Below are 21,600 nucleotides of genomic sequence, written 5' to 3'. Positions count from 1 at the left end.
GGAAAAAGTGCTGAAACTATTACTTGACTCTGCTGTGCTAAAAGTAGATCCTTGAAGATCTTTATCAGTCGTGGTTCAGGTCTCCAAATTGGGTAAAATTGCTTTCATGCTAATTGACAACTAGGGCTGGGTTTTGACACATTTCACAATTCAATTCAGTATCAATTATTATAAATATATCACATGCAGTACATGCCATTTTCTTAAGGAAAAAAAAACCTCTCAACTAATGCTGTAAAATACGTCAGTCCTTAAGAAAATTAACCATGGTTCTACTACAAATAAAACCAAAAAACTATGATATTTGTAGTAAAACTGTGGTTGTAAAAATGTAATCAATACGCCAAAAAACACGGCTACTTGCTGCACTTTTACTATAGTAGAACCATGGTTAATTTTCATTATTATCTATTTATTTGACAAAAAAAGTCCTGCAATGCTATGGAAGCCCGTTTCTGCCAGTGAATAAAAAATTAAAAACGGTTATTGGACTTTTTAATTACACAGTTCTGACTTTTTTCTCGCAATTGCAAGTTTATATCTCGCAATTCTGTTTTTCTCAGAATTGCTTGAAACAAACTTGCAGTTCTGACTTTTATATATAAACTCGCAACTGCAAGTTATAAAGTCAGAATTGTGCGATAAACTTGTAATTCTGAGAAGTTCATATCTCACAACTGTAACTTTTTTCTCAGAATTGTGAGTTTCTATCTTATAATTCTGAGGAAAAAAGTCAGAATTGTGAGTTTATATCTTGAAATTTTGACAATTTCTCAGAATTGCAAGTTTATATCTTGCAATTCTGACTTTATAAAGTTTCACACCAAAAAAAAAAACATGGTTACTTACTACACTTTAACTATAGTCAGACCATGGTTAATTTTCATAAGGGAGTTGGTATTACATTTCTTTAATATTGAAGGTTAAAATGAACTGATTTGTACACAAACACTTAAATTGCCCTCAGTTAAGTTTTTATAATAATAAAGTTACAATTACATAATTGTATTTCTACTCTAATTCGTTTTTTGAAATATAAACATTTAAATGTTGGCTATCCTAAAAACTTGATGATTTATTCAAATATAAACCTTGAAGAACTGTAAACAATTATAATGAATATGTTGTATGGTGCATATATTTAGTAAATTCTCCTTGTTTTAGAGTTCATTTTTCTAGCTATAGAAAATGAATTTATGGTCACAGAATATTTATTTTTTTCTCTGAGGTAAATGTGACTTAACACGACATTTTTTAAGCTGTTACAGTATAGTAAAGTCTTGAGTGGTTGAAACACTTTATTTTGTGGTGAAACGTGCAATTTGCGTTTCCGCTACTGTTGAACTGGGGCGCTACAACAATCTGTCACTTAACATTAAACAGCGCCAAAACGACATTTATTGTTTTGAGTATTGTAAAAAAAAAAATAAAAAATGGACAGAGTTTGAAATCTGTTCTATATTGTTCTATATCTAAAAAATAGCAAAGCTTATTGTGATTGATTGGATGGGAAGTGCTGTAATGTTATATTCGTTAACTGAAAACAGGCTAGACTAATTACTGATAACCATACGAGAGAATGTAATATAGACTTCATTTTCAAACAATTTAGGGTGTGGTTCTTTCGATAAACACATAAGTACAGACGTGTACAAACGTGCCAATAAATTGAACCAAACATTGTTTTTAAACAGACGAGTCCACTCCAAAAAGGAGTAGTTTAAAAGAAGATTATTGTGATGTGAGGATGACTGATGATTGTTGTACCTGCTCCCTTAGTTTGAGGTTTACTCAAGGAACTGTTGCAGGTGCCGTTCGTCGCTCGCACTGAAAAGTTGTACACAGCGCCGCACACTAAGCCCTCCAACGTACAGGACGTTTGTGTGGTTTCACAGTAGATTGTTGTGCCGGTTTCTGACTGAGCAAGTCCCATGTAGGCCACTGCCCCTGTACTCCCCACCCAGGACAAGGAGGCACTACTACTGTTCCCGCACTGTACGGTTACAGTTAAGTTGGCTGGTTCACATGGCACTGCAGAATAAACACATTGCAATAAATGTTTTACACAATGTAATAACTTCAGTCACAGAATTTAAAGGAAAAGCATGTGTTCTCTTACCTGTTTTGAAGGTGATGTTAGCACTGGGCAGGCTGGTGCAGTTCTCGTTACTGGCTAAAACAGACACGTCGTAGGTGTTGCTGCAATGCAGGTCGGTTAGCGTGCAGTTATTGTTCATGGTATTGCACGTCTTCAAGTCTCCGTTTCTGCCGACTGCAGTGAGCAGGTACGACTGCGCCACATATGATGGGTCCCATGACACAAACACATCCTTTGACTGACAGTCTACATTGGCCTGTACTGATGAGGGCTGACAGGGTGCTGCAGGTGATCAAAAGAAATGAGAACAGCCTGATTATTAATGTAAGCAAATCTAACATGGATAGATCTGTAGATTATCCAGTCATGCTCCTGGAGGGCTACCCTCCTGTTGAGTTTAGCTCTAACCTTATCTTAGCAAGGTCTTCATGATTACTAGAAACATCCAGGCAGTTGTGTTGAAGGGGTTAGAACTAAACTCCACAGGAAGGTTGCCATCCATGATTATTTAACTATGAAAGTCCTGCAATGCTATGGAAGCAACCACTGAATAAAAAAACTTTTGTCTCAGAATTGTGTGATACAAACTGTAACTGCAATTGAGTTATAAAGTCAGAATTACAAGATATATTCTCACAATTTTAATTTTTTTTTTCTCAGAATTGTGGCTTTATAACTTGCAATTGCAAGTTTATGTCACTAAAAAAACAAGTAAAAAAATTATATTGTGGTCACTAAATATGCAATTTTTTAAATGCAATAAGATTTTTCATCATCAAAAGTCAGATCACCTAAGAAAGTAGTAGCACACCTCTTTAAAGGGAAAATTCTAGGGCTGGATGTTGACACAAATTTTACAATTTGATTTGATTTGAGATATTATTGTAGATATATGTCAAGTACAGTACATGTACAGTACAAATTTTCTAAAGGGAAAAAATATCTCTCAATTGATCCTGTAAAATATACATATGACCCAGTTGGTTCTAATGTTACATTACTATAATATTAAAGGTTATAATCAACGGATTTGTATACAAACACTTAATAGTTAGTTATAATACTAACTTCTAGTTAATTTTTCTAGCTGACTAATGGGTTTATGGTCACCGAATATGTTTTTCTCTGAGGTAAATGTGACTTTACGTGAAATATTGTTTATACGCTGTTATATTGACGACTGAGTGAATACATGAGACAGGATGCGGATTTCGGTATGTTGTACTCTTTCTTTTAACATAGCTTCGGACCTTCATTCATGTTTATTTTGTGATATAACTTGTATAAAGCGGAGGAGATGATCAGTTCACGTACACTTCTTGCTGTTGCTTCTCTTGAACAGAGGCGCATGATCTGTCACTCCACATTAAATAGTGTCAAAATGGCTTTTATTGTTTGAATGTTGTAACAAAATGGACAGAATTTAAAATCTGAGACTTTGTTTTATATCAAATGCAACAAAGCGCAAAGCTTATTACGAATGTTCCGTTCTTTAACAGGCTAGAGTAATCGATTTTTGGGATTTAAGAATCAACATCTTTTCATAAAAAAGTGACAAGTGAAACTGAGAAATCAGTGCTTTTACCCAGCCCTAGTAAATTCCCAACCCCAAGTTGGAGCAATAACAATAGTAATGGTTCCTTATGAATAGTTACTAATTACTAATGGATTGCTTTCTAAAATAAACATCTGTCAGATGGGAGTGATATAATATACTGATGGTTGTACCAGTTCTGATCTTGTAGGGTGGGCTGCGGAGGCTGCTGCATTGGTTGGCTGAAGCAGCCACAATGACGGTGTACTCTTTGTCGCACTGCACATTAGTAAGGTTGCAGGAAGAAGTGGAGCTATTGCAAGAAAGGCGGGAATAGTCTTGATCCTCTGCTGTGACAATGTAGAGAGATTTTCCGCTCCCAGCTCTCTGCCATTTTACCGTAATAATAGAACTGTGGCATTCAGCCACCACCACGATGGATGACAAGGCACAAGGTGCTGGAAACACAGTTTGCACATAAGACTGTAAGACTGAGATACATGTGGTAAGGCTTAAGCTCTCTACTGCAGGTGTGCCTACCTGTCTCCAGCTGAAAGCTGCTGCTGGGTGGGCCCACGCAAGCAGCGTTTGAGGCAAAGACGTGGAAGGTGTACCTCTTTCCACAGCCCAGGTCAGGTACATTACAGGTGGAGTTTGAGCTGCTACAGGTGGAATTGTAACCGTCGTCTCCTACAGCCAGCACTGTGTAAGATTCTGCACCATTATCTACATCCCATGATACCCATGCAGAGTTAGTGACACAGTCCACAGTACCATTGACCCCCTGTGGAGTACATGGAGCTGTAAAAAAAAAAAAAAAGAGATCAGGCATGAAGTGCAATAGGGTAAATATGGCTATTGAAATCTATTTGAGAATCTACTCTTGTGTTAGTGTCCAACCTGTGGAGATGGAAAGGTCACTGCTTGGTTGACTCTGACAGCCGTCTCTCAGTGCCACCACGCTAAGGTTGTATCTCTCTCCACAGGGCAGAAGGGCAAAGGAGCACTGTGTGCTTGTGCTGTTACAGGAGGAGATCGCACCGGTGCTCTCAGACTCCAGTTCAACTCTGAACTGGCTGGCATCCACTGTTGGGTTCCAACTCACCAGCACAGACCCTAAACCACACTGCACAATGGCAGATACGTTCTGAGGGGGACACGGAGCTAAGAAAAGAGAGAGAAGCAACCAGGATGTTATTGAAGAGTGGGGCTGTACTAACTACATCAGCAGAAAACTATATGTGACCCTGGACCACAAAACCAGTCGTAAGTAGCATGGGTATATTTGTAGCAATAGGCAAAAATACATTGTATGGGTCAAAATTACCGATTTTTCTTTTATGCCAAAAATCATTGGGATATTAAGTAAGGATCATGTCACATGCAAAAAGTTGGTCATTGTAGACGTGTAGAAGTCCTAAAAGTATAGTACTACATTTCATATAATAATTAAATATTTTTGCAATTTAAAATAACAGTTTTCTATTTTAATACATTTTAAAATGTGATTTATTTCTGTGGTGCAAAGCTGAATTTCCATCAGCCATTACTCCAGTCACACAAACCTTCAGAAATCATTCTAATGTGCTTGCTTACTGTCAGTGTTGGAAATAGTGGTGCTGCTTAATATTTTTTGGAACCTGTGATGCTTTTTTGGGATTCTTTAATGAATACAAAGTTAAAAAGAACAGCATTTATTCAAAATAGAAATCTTTTCTAACAATATACGTCTTTACTATCACTTTTTATCAGTTTAAGACATCCTTGCTGAACAAAAGTAGTTTCTTCTTTTCAAAGAAAAAATGTACTGACCCTAAACTTTATGCAGTGGTGTATATTGTTACGAAAGACTTCTATTTTAAATAAATGCTGTACTTTTTACCATTTTATTCATCAAAGAATCCTGAAAAATGTATCAAAGGTTCTAAAAAAAAAAGCAGCACAACTGTTTCCAACACTGATAATAAATCAGTATAATAGGATGATTTCTAAAGGATCATGTGACACTGAAGACTGGCGTAATGATGCTGAACATTCAGCTTTGCATCACAGAAATTAATTATATTTTACAGTATTTTAAAATAGAAAACCACTATTTTAAATTGCAATAATATATCACAATTTTTTTTGTATTTTTAATTAAATAAACAGCCTTAATGAGCAGAAAAGGCTTCTTTAATATATATTACATTTAATATTCTCTATATTGTATATTTCATGAGATTTACCCTCATGGCAGATGGGGGAACATGGAAAAGGATCTAATTAAATTATATCTGATGCTGTTGAAAGAAACTTTCAGGTAAATATCCATGCAACAAAAAATACAATATGTCATTTAAATAATCCAATGCTTATATTAGATTAAGTTACTAATTAAGTTGAAGTATTCAGATTTCTTATTATGTAATTATCAGCTTCAAGATGAGATCACTAGTTTTGAATGGGATTAAAACATTAAATACCAATACCAATACAGTCTTCGCTTGATAAAGTAAAATCTTCACACACGTACCTGTCTGCACCTGAGACGTAGAGCTCTTCACTCCCCCACAACCTTGAGTCAGTGAGTACACAGACACATTATAAATCTGACCACACTGCAGTTGCTGCAGATCACAGGAGGCAGTGGTGGTGTTACAAGAGTATGAATGCCCATCATTAGACACGGCCACAGCCATGTAAGATTCCGCCCCATTTGCTTGCACCCACGACACAGACACAACACCACCACTGCTGACATTGCAGTGCAAAGGCATCTGAACATTGCTAGGTGCACATGGAGCTGAAAGAGAGTGAGAACAGCAACCATTAGTGTTGATAATCATGTTTTGTTTCTTTACAACAGATACTTCAGATACAGGATTAAATCTTGGTTTCTCTGTCATCTGAGAATCAGCCGACTCACCTGACTGCAGAATGAGGTGCGTGTTGCTATTGTCACATACTCCATCCAAGGCAGTGACGGTAATGTTATAGCTTTGGCCACAGTGCAGGCCAGATAATGCACAACTCTGATCGAAGCTGCTGCAGTTGATGCGATGTCCATCAGAACCAACAGCCTGGACTGTGTGACGTGTGACGTTATCAGTGAGCTCCCAACTTACAACAGCAGAGTTGGTGTCACAGTTGAGCTGGGCGACAGCATTCTGTGGCTTACAGGACACTAAAGTGAAATGAAATATTAAAATTTGTCGTAATTAGTTCTTGAAGCTTAAAAAATACCACCAATAACAGTGAGAATGTTTCAGTTATTTTGGAAACCACATTTATAAAATGAAGAACAGTTAAGAATTCATGTATTTTCCAAGTAAAAATGTGGTTCCCAATTTAATTGCTATGAATTTAATTAAATCTCAATATATAGGGCCTTATGATTTCCGCAATACAGAAAACGCGGACGAATCCAGCCATAAAAACATTATGACTGGATTAGAAATCTGGATTAGAAATCTTCATATATATATATATATATATATATATATATATATATATATATAAAGATTTCTAATGCAAAAGCCTCTAAAAGCCATCTTGGTCAAAAAAGAGATAACGATTTGAATGCTCTCCACACATAGTATATGTTCATCAAGTACTTTCATTTCAAATGTGCTAAATACCAGCCTAAGCCCATTCGGAAATGCCAGTACTTACATAGAAACTTATACATAGTAGCCAGAAAGAAATGCTAATTTTAAAGAAAAACAAGGCTTTTGCATCTGAACTCTTCATATATCACTTTAAACAATATTTGCAAATCAGCATATTAGAATGATTTCTGACAGATTGTGTGGCACTGAAGTCTGGAGTAATGGCAGCTTTGCCATCACAGGAATAAATTACATTTGAAAATATATTAAATTAGAAAACACTTATTTTAAACTTTAATAATATTTCACAATATTATTATTTTTACTGTTTTTGATTAAAAAAAATGCAGCTTTAGATAGCATAAGAGACTTCCAAAACCATAAAATGTGACCCTGGACCACAAAATCAGTCATAATGGTCCATTTTTTTGGCATAAAAGAAAAATCGATAATTTTGACTCATACAATGTATTGTTGGCTATTGCTACAAATATACCTGTGCGACTCCAGGATCACAAACAGTACTGACCCCAAACTGTATTTATGGTGTTATTTTTATGTTTTTCAGGTACCTGTACTCAGCACAACTGGTTGACTCTGTGCAGTGTTGCAGGTCCCATCAGTGGCGCTGACAGCTAGACTATAGTTCATCCCACAGAGCAGATTTGAGAAGACACATGCTGTTCCAGTGCTGTTACACACTGATGCGTAGCCTCCATTAGCCTGAGCAACCGCAGCATAGGAAATGGCCCCCACGCTTGGGGCCCAGGATACAGATACATGTCCAGTCGTACAGTTTACACTGCCCTGCACATGACTAGGCACACACGGCACTGCAAAGAAATGTTGGAGAAAGTTCAATTAAATTGCTTAACCCTTAACACTAGGTATGAAACAAGATTAAAAGGGTTGTTTTTTGTTTGTTTTCTTTGCACACAGAAAGTTTTCTCGTTGATTCGTAAAATTAAGGTTGAACCACTGATGTCACATGGATTATTTTAACGATGTCCTTACTACGTTTCTGTGTCTTGACCGTGGAAGGGCCCTTGCTGTCTATGGAGGGCCAGGGAGCTCTTGGATTTCATCAAAAATATCTTAACTTGTGTTCTGAAGATAACCGAAGGTCTTACGGGTTTGGAACGACACGGGTGAGTAATTAGTGACAGAATTTTAATTTTAACTAATTTAATTAAGTTTAGTTTAATTAATTTAACTATTCATTTAAAGTTTGAAAATCCCCAATTAAAAAAAAAAATCCTTGAATTTCTGACTTAATTTGCATTCAAAATGTAACCATCTGTGATGGCATTTTCATAATATTTGCATAATGAAGTGTAGTTTGTTTTTCATCTTACATCTGTTTGCATGCTCATTTGTAATACATTTTTTGTTGTTGTTGTTGTTTAAAAAGAGAGCTGAGGATATGAAACTAGAAACTGTACCGGTGTTTATTCGTAAGATGGAACTTCCTGATGTGTTGCATTGCTGGTTTACTGCAATGACGCTGATATTGTACAAGGAGCTGCAATGCAGCATTTCCAGTCTGCACTCCTGCCCAGTTGTGTTACAGGCAGTCACTGGACCCTCAGGTCCCTTGGCAACCACCAGGTAAGATGCCGCCCCGTGGCTGGTGTTCCACCTTATAGTTATGAAGTTGAACAAACAGTCCAGCTCTGACACCACGTTCTGAGGAACACATGGAACTAGAGAAGAACAGAACATAGAAAGTATTTGAGATCTGCAATATAGGTCATTCTCAACAGACTATATGAGTCAAACAATCAGTGTTTCCATATTACCTGATGACAGGTAAGTGGGTAAACTCAGTGAACTCCTGCACTGACTGTTGATTGCTCTAACTCTGATCTGGTACTGTTGACCGCAGAGCAGCTCTGATAGGAAGCCACTGGTGATGTTGGTACTGAATGCATGCATGTTCCCGTCTGCATTCACTGCTACCACCTCATATGTCTCAGCTCCAGCACTGGAAGCCCAGCTCAGATGGCCCTCCCCCGTACCACAGTCCAGGATGGGCATCACAGCTTGAGGAACACATGGAGCTAAGGAGGCAGAAAACATAGCACAGCATTAAAAACTTCTAAGAGGTTTGTGTTTACATGCATAAATAAAAATGGTAAATGCCAGGGTTAATTTATTCATTTATACTTTTTTTTTAAAATGATACCTATTGTGCGCCTTTTTACAAGATGTAATATAAGTCTCAGCTGTCCCCATAATGTGTCTGTGAAGTTTCAGCTCAAAATACCCCACAGATTATTTATTTCATTTTTAAAATGGCTATTCTGAGTGGAAGCAAATATGTAATTTCACCTCGGCTCAGAATGCTTTTATGACACGAGATTACTGTAAACACAGCCCACTGTGAACACCCTTATAATTCACTTCAACTATTTCAAATTGTATAAATGATTATTTTAGGTTCAAGTGCGTGTAAGGATTACGAAACAAGCAGAGCCATCAGCTGAATTAGTAGAAACTTGCATTTACAGGAAAAATGTCGGAATTGTGAGCATTCCGATTTTTACATCAAAAGGCCTCCATATTACCTCCATTTGTTACCAGTATTTTCTGCAACTGTCTATCAATACTTTTCTGTCTATCATGACAATGATATGTCATGTCTATCATGAAATCATGCGTTTTAAACAAGCGGCAACCTCCCGTTCTCTCTAACCGAAGCGGAAGTGACTTAAACTGCAATTCATCAACTGGCTGCTAGAGACTGGCTCCAAAAGGGAGTCAATCCCATACACTCCCCATGTTAAAATGTCCAACTTTACAGCAGAAAAAAAAATATTTTTACAGCCTATTACAAAAAATGGTTCTAGTCTATATAGCTAATTTTACCCTTCATGTCAACTGTGAGGGGGGTGAATTTTTTTATAACTTTATAACTTAAATTATATTAAGCCTTAAAGTTCTGCACAATTTAGGGTGTGGCCACTTGAGTGACAGGTGGATTGCCGCAGCTGTCACCACCGTCGCGCTAGGCGGGCGTGGTTTCAGCAACCAGCTCCACCCACATCCCGCCTCTTTGCCCATTTTCGATTATCCGGGAGTGGCATGCAATGACGCGATTCCAAGATGGCGACGGCCGACTCCCACCCACTAAGAGCTGTAAAAATGCTCTTCAGAAACCTACGGGTGACGTCACGGATCTTACATCCATATTTTTTACAGTCTATGGTTTTAAAACATATCAGTTTAAACTTCTGATATAGGGTTTTGTGAGTGCACACATCTGAAGCACGTGCACAGAAAACGGCTGTCACGCGACGTGAATAACGTACTAAACTAAACTGTTTTTCATATCTTATTGCACTTAAACTGTCATATACACACAAGTTTATGTTAAAAACACAAGTTACAAAAACAGTCGGTTATGTTTGTTAAGGTAAATAGCTGGGAAAGAAATTGCATGTTTATATTAGATCTGTGTGGTGGCAGCAGCGTAATAGACAGTAAATAAATCAATAAAAAAATCTGAGCGGTTCGTTTTTTGGCAAGCTTGCATAGAAAGCCTTACCAAAAAAATTACTGGTTAGTTCTTTTTCAGTTTTCTGTTTGTAGATGCACCATGGACCCAATTATAGTACTTGACTATTATGTAATTATAATTAATAAAAGTATGTAAATGCTGCTTTTAAACTATACAAATTCATCCTACAGATGCAAACTCCTGGTGCATCATGCGAGCGTCTCGTCCTACCCATGTGTATGATGGTGCTGTTGCGGCGTGCACTTGTGCAGCGGCTGTCATTGGCAGTGACTGTAACGTTGTAAATTTCACCGCAGTGCAGGTCCTCCCAGGTGCAGCTGGTCCCATTCGTAACACACAGGTGTGTGTGTCCATCCACACCCACTGCTGTGGCAGTGTACATGTTGGCTCCGTCGCTTGGCCCCCAGCTGACAGAACCCAACTGGTTGTCACACTCGAAATATGTCACGAGATTAAGGGGCGTGCAGGGTGCTGCATGACAACACACATTGCAGATGTAAGTCAACTTATTTCTTACCATACTTCATCAACATAATTTATCTGTTAATTTATAATGTTGATGCATAGCAGGTTCATGTATAATTTCAGGGACGTACCGAGTCTGAAAATTGCAGGGATGCTCGGTGTGCTCTCGCAGTATTCGTTTTGCGCTTGCACAGACACACTGTAGCTTTGTCCACAGAGCAGTGACACAGACAGGTTAGTAGAAGTAGTGTTGAAATCGACAATATATCCCAGACTCCCTGTTGCCATCACAAAGTAGAATGACGCCCCTTTGGCTTTTGACCAGTCGAGCGCCACCGTCTCGCTGTCACATGACACGTGAGCAGTCACGTTTTCTGGTTTGCAAGGATCTGCAGGGAGATTGTTATATTGTAGAATTGTATAGTTATTTTGTAATAATTTAAATAACATATACAATATTAGAAGTAAAAATAAAGATAAATGTGCTTATGCTAATAACTTACTGTTATTAATTTATTATGCTTACTAATAACAATAATAAATAAAATTTTAAAAAGAAAAGGAAATATTAACATTAAAAACTAAATAAACATATCATTTATTATTATTTATAATAATAATAATACTGGGTAAGGAGGCAGAGAGAGTGAGAAGGGGGGGTTTCTAAAAACTATAACTAAAATAAAATTATCAATAAATATATATTATTATAGCTGTAATATTCATATCTGTAATACTATACTATTATTATTAATAACAATAATTAAATACATAGATAATAATTATAATAATAAAAATTGACAATAAAAATAAACACAGACATTGTTATTATTATTTTGTTATATGTTTAATAAAAAAATTATCAATTATAAAAATATAACTATAAAAATAAATATACAAATGCATTATTTGTTTAATAATACTACAAAATACTGGGTAATAAGCCACAGATAGTGAAAAGGGGTGTGTCTAAAACTATAAAACTATCTAAAATTAACAAACTAAACTAACTAAAATTAACAAACTAAAATACTAAAATAAAATTAACAATAAATATACAAATTATGATTATATCTGTAATAATATTCATATAATAAATATTCTAATAATCAGTGCTATTATTATTAATAACAATAATTTAATACATAAATATTAATAATAAAAAATAACAATTAAGACTAAATATACAAATATTATTATTACATTTATTATGTGTAATAATAACAATAATAAATAAAATACTAAATTAATTTAATTAACAATATTAACTATAAAATATATACAACACTTGTTAATATAATAATATTTCAGTATCTGTAATTAATAATAATAATTAATTATTTTTATATAATATTATCAATAATAATAATAATAATAATACTCATTTTATGATTAAAGACCCAAGATGAGATATCTGAGGATTTTTTACAATGCATAAGTCTGTACCTGTAGTGAGGTATGCAGGTGCGCTGGTGTCGCTTTGGCAGTGACCTCTGTGGGCAGTGACAGTGAAAGTGTAGGTCTCTCCACAGCCCAGAGTAGTGAAGGAACAAACAGAGTTGGTGGAGTTACAGAGCTGGTATCCTCCTGCTGCACTGACAGCTCCGGCGATGTAGTAATCAACTCCTTCGCTCACATCCCAAGACATCACAGACATTTTGTTACCACACAGTTTATCAACTACTGGATGCAGTGGTACGCAGGGTCCTGTGGGGTGGTCACAGAAAAGTTGTCCCCTAATTAGCGCAGTTCATCTTTTAACACCTTTAACACATAGTGCTTTGCAAACTCACTGGACTGAAACGTGACATTTGTGGTGGTGCTCCTCATTTGGCACTGGTGGTTTGTAGAGGTGAAGGTGACATTAAATTGCTGTCCACACTGCAGTGAGGAGATGTTACAGTGGTTCTGACTGGTTGAGCAGGAGACTGTTTGACCTCCTGAGCCCAAAGCTGTCACGGAGTAATTCTCTGCCCCAGCAATGGCGCTCCAGGACACTAGAACTGAATCTGTAGGACAGTCCACTATGGCAGACACACTGGAGGACATACATGGTGCTGAAAAATATAGAAGCAGCATATTTAATAACTACAGTATATGTGACCCTGGACCACAAACCTCTTACGTAGCACGGGTATATTTGTAGCAATAGCCAGAAATACATTATATGGGTCAAAATGATAGATTTTTCTTTTATGCCAAAAATCATTAGGATATGGAGATCATGTTTCATCGTGTTTTATGAAAATATTTAGTAAATTTCCTACCATAAATATATCAAAAATTTTGATTAATAATATGCATTGCTAAGAACTTCATTTGGACAATTTTAAAGGAGATTTCTCAATATTGTGATTTTTTTTTTTTTTTTTTTTTTTTTGCACTCTCAGATTCCAGATTTTCAAATAGTTGTATTTTAAAATATTGTCCTATTCTAACAAACCATACATCAATCTAAAGCTTATTTATCAGCTTCAGATTATGTATAAACCTCAATCTCAAAACATTGACCCCTATGCATTAAAACTAATCAAAGGTGTCAATCACAAAATAATAAATGTATCATCCAGCAAAAATTGTTTTTAACACTGATAATAAGAAGCTACAAATCAGCATATTAGGATTATTTCTGAAAGATCATGTGACACTGAAGACTGGAGTAATGATGTTGAAAATTCAGCTTTGCATCACAGGAATAAATTACATTTTAAATTAAAGCTGCAAGCAGCGATGAACGGGCCCTCGCACCCGGGCTCACCGCCGACCGGTGGCTTTAGGGAAACAGCGAACGGTGGGCACTATGCTTTTAACATAGTAAATTTAGGAGGAATATATCAAAGTCATTTAGATGTGCCAAACTTCATGCTGCCAGCTGGTGGCGCTATGCCTATAACTGAATATTGGCATGTAGACGTCTTCAGGTCAGCGCTTTTATCAAACATATGAAGTTTGGTGCAGATTGAACATGGTATGCTTGAGTTAGTGTAAGACAAGTCATTTCCTGTTGCCAGCTGGTGGCGCTATAATTGTAATGGAATATTGGCCTTTAGATGTGTTCAGGCCAGGACTCTTATCGAACATATGAAGTTTGGGGCAGATCGGACATTGTATGGCTGAGTTACAACAACTTCCTGTTTCATGGCATTAATAGGATGCATTAGCACTTAGAAAGTGTGTCTAGCATATTTAGCACAATATGGCATATTTTGCTGTGCTTTTAATAGACCATCACAGTGTTAAACATGTCACTTCCGGTTGCCAGCAGGTGGCGCTATGACTTTAACTGAATATGAGCATGTAGATATCTTCAGGCCAGGACTCTTATCAAACATGTGAAGTTTGGGGAAGATTGGACATTGTTTGCAGGAATTGCAACAACTTCCTGTTTCATGGCTTTAACAAGATGCTTTAGCACTTAGTAAGTGTTGCTAGCATGTTTGAGTGTGTTTTTAGCAAGTTTAGCACTCACTGGCTTATTTTTGTGTGTTGCTAATAGTGTATCACAGTGTTAAACATCACTTCCTGTTGACAGTAGGTGGCGCTATGACTATAATTGAATATTGTTATGTAAATGTGTTCAGACCAGGACTCTTATCAAACCTGTTAAGTTTGGGGCAGATTGGACATTGTATGCCTGAGTTACTGTAGCTTCCCGTTTCATTGCATTAATAACATGCTTTAGCACTTAGCTAAGTGTTGCTAACATGTTATAGCATGTTTCTAGCATGTTGCTACCCTATTTAACACTTGTTGATATTTCTAAAATGTTGCGTTCATTACAGAGTGCAACATCTCACTTCCTGTTGCCAGCAGGTGGAGCTATGACTATAACTGAATATGGGCATGGGCATGTGTTCAGGACCAGACTCTTATCAAACATGTTAAGCTTGGGGCATATTGGATATTGTATGCCTGAGTTACAGTAACTTCCTGTTTCATTGTATTATTAGCATGCTTTAGCATTTTAGCTAAGTGTTGCTAGCATGCTTTACTATGTTTGTAGCATGTTGAATATTAAGTTTGGGTCAGATTGGACATTGTATGCATGAGTTACAGCAATTTGTCTTTGTATTAATATCATGCTTTAGCTCTTAGCTAAGTGTTGCTAGCATGTTTTAACATGATTCTAGCATGATCCTAGCCTATTTAAAATTTGCTAACGCTTTTTAATATGTTGCTAGGAGTCCGTAACACCGTTAAACATGTCACTTCCTGTTGTCAGGAGGTGGCGCTATAACTATAACTGAATATGGGCATGTATATATCTTCAGACCAGGACTCTTATCAAACATGTGAAGTTTGGGGCAGATTGGACATTGTTTACATGAATTACAACAACTTCCTGTTTTATGTCTTTAACAACATGCTTTAGCATTAAGTAAGTGTTGCTAGCATGTTTGAGTGTGTTTTTAACTACTTTAGCACTCAATGGCTTTTTAGTGTGTTGATAATAGTGTATCACAGTGTTAAACATGTCACTTCCTGTTGACAGTAGGTGGCGCTATGACTATAACTGAATATAGGCACGTAGTGTTCAGGCTAGAACTCTTATCAAACATATTAAGTTTGGGGCAGATTGGACATTGCATGCCTGAGTTACAGTAACTTCCTGTTTCATTGCATTAAGAGCATGCTTTAGCATTTAGCTAAGTGTCGCTAACATGTTTTAGCATGTTTCTAGCATGTTGCTACCCTATTTAACACGTGTTGATATTTTTAAAATGTTGCTAGGCATCCACAACAGTATTAAACATGTGACTTCCTGTTGCCAGCAGGTGGCGCTATGACTATAACTGAATACGGGCATGGGCATGTGTTCAGTCCAGGACTCTTATCAAACATGTCAAGTTTGGGGCAGATTGGACATTGTATGCCCGAGTTAAAGTAACTTCCTGTTTTATAGTATTATTAGCATGCTTTAGCATATTAGCTAAGTGTTGTTAGCATGCTTTACTATGTTCGTAGCATGTTGAATATTAAATTTGGGTCAGATTGGACATTGTGTAAATGAGTTACAGCAATTTTCTTTTTCTTTGTATTAATAGCATGCATTAGCTCTTAGCTAAGTGTTGCTAGCATGTTGTAGCATGACTGTAGCATGTTGCTAGCCTATTTAAAACTTGCTAATGCTTTTTAATATGTTGCTAGGAGTCCGTAACAGTGTTAAACATGTCACTTCCTGTTGTCATCAGGTGGCGCTATGACTATAACTGAATATGGGCACTGACATGTGTTCAGGACCAGACTCTTATCACACCTGTGAAGTTTGAGGCAGATCGGACATTGTTTGCCTGAGTTACAGCCACTTCCTTTTTCATGGCGACACGTCAAAATTTGTCAGGCCGCCACGGACACGCCCCTCGACGAAAACTCAAAAGCTTCGCAATTTAACATCGCAAGGGCCTTATGATAACACTCAGCAAATTTGAAGATGATCGGATAAAAACTGTAGGAGGAGTTCGTTAAAGTACGAGGCCTGAAAATGGCAAAAACTGCACAAAAATCGTACAGGAAATTCGATATAACGGACTTCCTGTTGGGTTTAGGATGTTGTACCAGGAGACTTTTTTTGTAGGTATTGGTGTGCTACACCTGTGTACCGAGTTTTGTACATGTACGTGAAACGCAGCTCGAGGCGCACTCCGTTGAAATTTTATAGGTGGCGCTATCGAGCCATTTTGCCACACCCACTTCTGAAAACCATATCAGATGTAAATTTTCACCAGGACTGATGCGTGTGCAAAGTTTCATGAGTTTTCGAGCATGTTTAGGCCCTCAAAAAGACTTTTTACTTTGGAGAAGAAGAAGAAGAAGAAGAAGAAGAAGAAGAAGAAGAAGAATAAACAGAGCAATTCCAATAGGGTCCTCGCACTGCAGTGCTCGGGCCCTAAATATATTGAAAATATAATATATCTAAAATATATTGATCTTGCCAAACCCACATTTTCCATAATATTAATGTGAATTGTTTACAAAATATGTTTTTAAAATTAAACATACTTAAATAATGTACGCGTGCAATGAATCATGCAAAGTAAGACCAGAAACATTTAGACTTCAGCCTTTAGTACCACAGAAATTTGCTGAGATCTGAAAAATATTTTTGAGCGGTTACAATATTGTGTTTTTTACAGACCTGATGTCATGTTGACCCCTATGCTGTCAGAGCTGTTGAACACCTCACCGATGGCACGGACTCTGACATAGTACACTGTTCCACAGGTGAGACCAGGTAAACTGCAGTATGTATGATTTGTCCGACAGGAAGTGGAATGACTGTTTCTGCCTTCCAGGAATGCAACATATCCCACTGCCAACTGGCTAGGCTCCCAGGAGACAGTAGCACTGAGAGTGGAGCAGTTTAGGCTAGCTTGGACATTCTGAGGAGGACAGGGTTCTGAAATGACAAAGTAAATGACACTGATTCAAGATGCACATCATGCAGTTTTGGAATGACATGGTAAATATTTCTTCAAATTCAGTGGTCATATGGCTGACCTGTCTTGATAGGATCAAAGGTCACAATGTCACTGCAGATACTGTTGTGAGCCGTAACACTGACGTTGTAGATCTGTCCACATTTCAGGTTTGGAAAGGTGCAGCTCGTGTTAGAGGTTTCACAGGTCACTGTCAGGCCCTCGGGGGTCACAGCCACTGCTGTGAAGTTGGTGGCACCTTTAGTGACATCCCAGGAGAGCAGAGCGGTGGAAGGACTGTACTGCACTGTCAGATGCTGAGGAACACATGGACCTGTAATGGTATGATACAATATACAAATTTTATCCAAAAGAGTTTAAAAAAATGTATCTTGTTTCATGTTTCTAGATAAAATCTAGAGGATACGTGTATATATATATATATGTGTGTGTGTGTGTGTGTGTGTGTGTATGAAGAGGTTCCAAAAAATCTGCATATTAGATTTGATTTCTGAAGGATCATGTGACACTGAAGACTGGAGTAACAGCTGATGAAAATTCTCTTTTGCATCACAGAAATAAATTGTATTTTAAAGTATATTAAAATAGAAATCCACTATTTTAAATTACACTAATATTTCACAATATTATTGTTTTTTTTCTGTATTTTTAATCAAATAACCACAGTAGCAGAAAAGACACCTTTAAAAAACATTAAAACTCTTCCTCACCTGTGATCAGGGAGCCAGTCATCTGAGCACTGGCATTGCACATCTGTCCCAAACTCTGTACGTTCACCGTGTACTCACTGCCGCACTGCAGTTTGCTCAGCTCACAGTGCGTGAAGGAGCTGTTAGATGTGCAGCTAGCCCTGTTGTTCACCGGTGCCAAGGCAGAGACAGCATATCCCTGAGCACCTGCACCGTACTGCCACGACACAGTGGCTGTATCCAGCTGACAATCCAACACTGCCTTGATGGAGCTGGCTGCGCAGGGAACTATAGGTAAAAGCAGGAGAAACACTGAGAATCTGTTTTACATACTTTTTTTAGAAACTTAATAGAAACAGTATACAGTGTACATGCAGTAAGCAGTTCCAAATATAGCAATTCATTTTGCAGAGAGTGTCTGAGGAAACAATGCCTGCAGAATGAAAAATATAAAGTATATAAACAAGTATATGCTTGTATGTGTTTACCTGAGTTAGTGTTCACAGTAGCACTAGGAGGGCTAATGCACAGACTATCTGACGCTGTCACATTGACATGGTACAGCTGACCACATCTGAGTCCTGTCACGTTACACTTTGAGCCCATAGACTGGCAGGTGGTGGACAGTCCATTGCTGTCCTGCAAGGTGGCCGTGTAGTACTCGCCTCCTGCACTAGGTGTCCATGATACCACTAAAGCATTTGTGATGCAGTCCACGGTGGGCAGGACGTTACTTGGGGTGCAGGGCACTAGAACACAAGAAGCAAGTTTTTTTTATTGAATTTGATGAGCTAAACTTTTTAACTGTAAAAAGTTCAGCTTTAAAAAGAATCATGATAGGGTTCATACAGTGCTTGAAGTACTTCAATTTGATTTTGTGAAATTTAAAGCCTGGAAAATCCTTGAAAATAACAATATTCCTGAAGAGGTACTTAAAAAAAATGCTTAAAATTGAAAGACAATGTTTTAAATTATTTTTTTTTCAATAACACATCATTTCACGCAAAATGTACACAATTCCAGTTAATGTCTTAAAACTAGCGAGCTAATCTAGTAGTAGTACTAACAATTTTGTTTCAACCTGGTGAAAGTCACAAAAAGAGGAACAGATGAACCAAATCAATTGAGTCATTTACACTGGAACCTCTCCGATTGATTCAAACTCCTGACTTCGATCATTTATTTCAAACGATTCCCTAGCAAAAGCCAAATCAAATTGAAAGTGCCATTAATTTTTGAATTTCTACAATGCTTGTAATGATTTTAAAAAGCATATGGGTGAAAATGAGCTTTTTTTCAGTTAAACCATTGCGTGGCAAAATGATTCACTGTTTCGAAGCGCTCCAATCGCAACGCGTATCGCAAAACATCTGTTTCAGATCGGGACTTCAAATCACGTATCGTGAATCATTTGATTTAGATTGGAACTTTGGAGTGGCTACATGAATAAGTTGACTTAGACTGGGACTTCAAATCGCGTATCGTGAATCTTTTGATTCAGATCGGGACTTCGGAGCATGTATCGCAATTCATTTGATTTATCTAGGAACAGGTTTGTGAATCATTTTGCAAAGTAAATGATTCAGATCAAATGATTCACAATACTAGATTTAGATATGCAAAGTTTCGATCTCAGTTAAATAACTTGTGATCCCCACTTCGAGTCGTGATCTGAAATAATGCTTTGCGAGTTATAATACAGGTTAGGACTTCAGAGCGTGGATCATGAATCTTTTGCATTAGGTCGGAACTTCAGAGCACAAATCATTTCAGTTTGAGACTTCGGTGCGGGTTCGTGAATCGTTTTACTCAGTTCGGGACTTTGGAGCTCGTATAGCGAATCAATTACGAATTTAATTTTATTTGTTTTTGCCATTTTATTAGTATATTTTTATTTGTCTATTTTTATTATTTTTTTTTTTTAGAATTTGAAAGAGATGTTTGATAAGTGAGATATCTGATTGAAGTCCTTGAAAAACAAAAAAATTAGTGCTTGAAAAGTCCTTGAAAGTTTTTAAAATTTAATTTTACAATTTCTGTGCAAACCCTGTGATATGAAATAAGAAACAAACCTGCTTTAACTTGAACAGGCGTACTGTTCCCACTGCTGCAGTTGCTGCCTTTTGCCTTCACTGTGATTGTATAAGACTCTCCGCAGGTCAAAGCTTGCAGGTCACAGGAAGTGGATACTGAGGTGCAGTTAGCTAAAAGTCCATTAGCGCTGATGGCTGTCACTGTGTAAAGCTCTGTCCCTTGGCTTCTCCCCCAGGTTACTGTTGCTATGTTGCTGCTACAGCTCACACTGGCCGACACATTTTGTGGTACACAAGGAGCTGGGTAGAAGATAGAAAACAAAACGAGTACATGATTGACTTGATATTTTAAAGGAATATTCAGAGTCCTGTCCGCTTGAATGCTAGGCAAGTTCAATACTGTGTGTTTTGTGTAGTTAATGTGGTAATGGAGTTACATGGAGCAATATTCTTTTAAAGCAACATTTCAAATTTTTAATATTTTAATATATTACAATACCAGTCAAAAGTTTTTAAACAGTAAGATGTTTAATGTTTTTTTTAACAAATTCTCATCAGCTCACCAAGCCTGCATTTATTTGATCCAAAATACAGCAAAAGCAGTAATATTGTGAAATATTTGTACTATTTAATACTTTTACTAACTGTACTATAAAGTGTTCTCATGGTTAATGACGTGATGTTGTAACGGCCACTAGAGCATTTACGGTAGTTTTGTGGCAGACTGACAACTGCGCATGTGCATAACGTGTGTTTACATTCTGGAAAGGTGAAGAGGTGTCTCGCTCTACCGGCATCTGTCTTTTATTTTATTTCCTTTCTGTTTGTGACCTGAGTTGGATGCATGCTTGTGTACATTTTTCCTCGCGCGATCATGTATGTGAACGAGTGTGTTGATGCGTGAGGCGTTTTATTAAACTTGGGGAAAATACGCCATCTTCTCATCTGCCCCGCATTATTAGCACCACACAGTTTTTCCTATTCTGGGCTGTTGAACATTTCAACTCAATGTTACAATGGTTGTTGTAGTAATGCTGTCTCTGGTCGTCTAGTCTGTGTACGTTCATGCGTTCAGGAGGCGTGGCTTTGGACGGCGGGACGTTCGCTTTCAGTGCTATCAGGCTAAAGTTAGCATTTTCCAAGATCTTCTATTGTACCTTTAATATAAGGTAAACGATTTCTCTTACTGAAATATGTAGTAAAAACCCATGAAAGATTTACGTTATTTAAAAAT

The 21,600-nt window shown here is 37.2% G+C and overlaps 1 protein-coding gene across 1 annotated transcript in view; it reads right to left on the bottom strand.

Moving 5' to 3' along the window:
• The window catches only part of fndc7rs1 (fibronectin type III domain containing 7, related sequence 1), a 42,501-nt gene that overhangs the window by 1,717 nt on the left and 19,184 nt on the right, over positions 1–21,600 (bottom strand). Inside the window, exons 28-46 of the mRNA XM_051136968.1 lie at positions 20,406–20,666; positions 18,822–19,082; positions 18,355–18,621; positions 17,706–17,957; positions 17,344–17,604; positions 13,001–13,264; positions 12,654–12,914; positions 11,339–11,596; positions 10,953–11,213; positions 9,022–9,282; positions 8,665–8,925; positions 7,795–8,055; positions 6,541–6,798; positions 6,148–6,417; positions 4,533–4,796; positions 4,173–4,433; positions 3,827–4,090; positions 2,120–2,380; positions 1,768–2,031 (exon numbers count right to left, since the gene is read on the bottom strand). Coding sequence (XP_050992925.1) covers positions 1,768–2,031; positions 2,120–2,380; positions 3,827–4,090; positions 4,173–4,433; positions 4,533–4,796; positions 6,148–6,417; positions 6,541–6,798; positions 7,795–8,055; positions 8,665–8,925; positions 9,022–9,282; positions 10,953–11,213; positions 11,339–11,596; positions 12,654–12,914; positions 13,001–13,264; positions 17,344–17,604; positions 17,706–17,957; positions 18,355–18,621; positions 18,822–19,082; positions 20,406–20,666 — 4,971 coding nt within the window. The remainder of the gene's footprint in view (positions 1–1,767; positions 2,032–2,119; positions 2,381–3,826; positions 4,091–4,172; positions 4,434–4,532; positions 4,797–6,147; positions 6,418–6,540; positions 6,799–7,794; positions 8,056–8,664; positions 8,926–9,021; positions 9,283–10,952; positions 11,214–11,338; positions 11,597–12,653; positions 12,915–13,000; positions 13,265–17,343; positions 17,605–17,705; positions 17,958–18,354; positions 18,622–18,821; positions 19,083–20,405; positions 20,667–21,600) is intronic.

This window comes from Labeo rohita, chromosome 2, assembly GCF_022985175.1.
Source record: "Labeo rohita strain BAU-BD-2019 chromosome 2, IGBB_LRoh.1.0, whole genome shotgun sequence".
NCBI classification, from domain to species: domain Eukaryota; kingdom Metazoa; phylum Chordata; class Actinopteri; order Cypriniformes; family Cyprinidae; genus Labeo; species Labeo rohita.
This window is presented reverse-complemented; position numbering and strand designations above follow the sequence as displayed.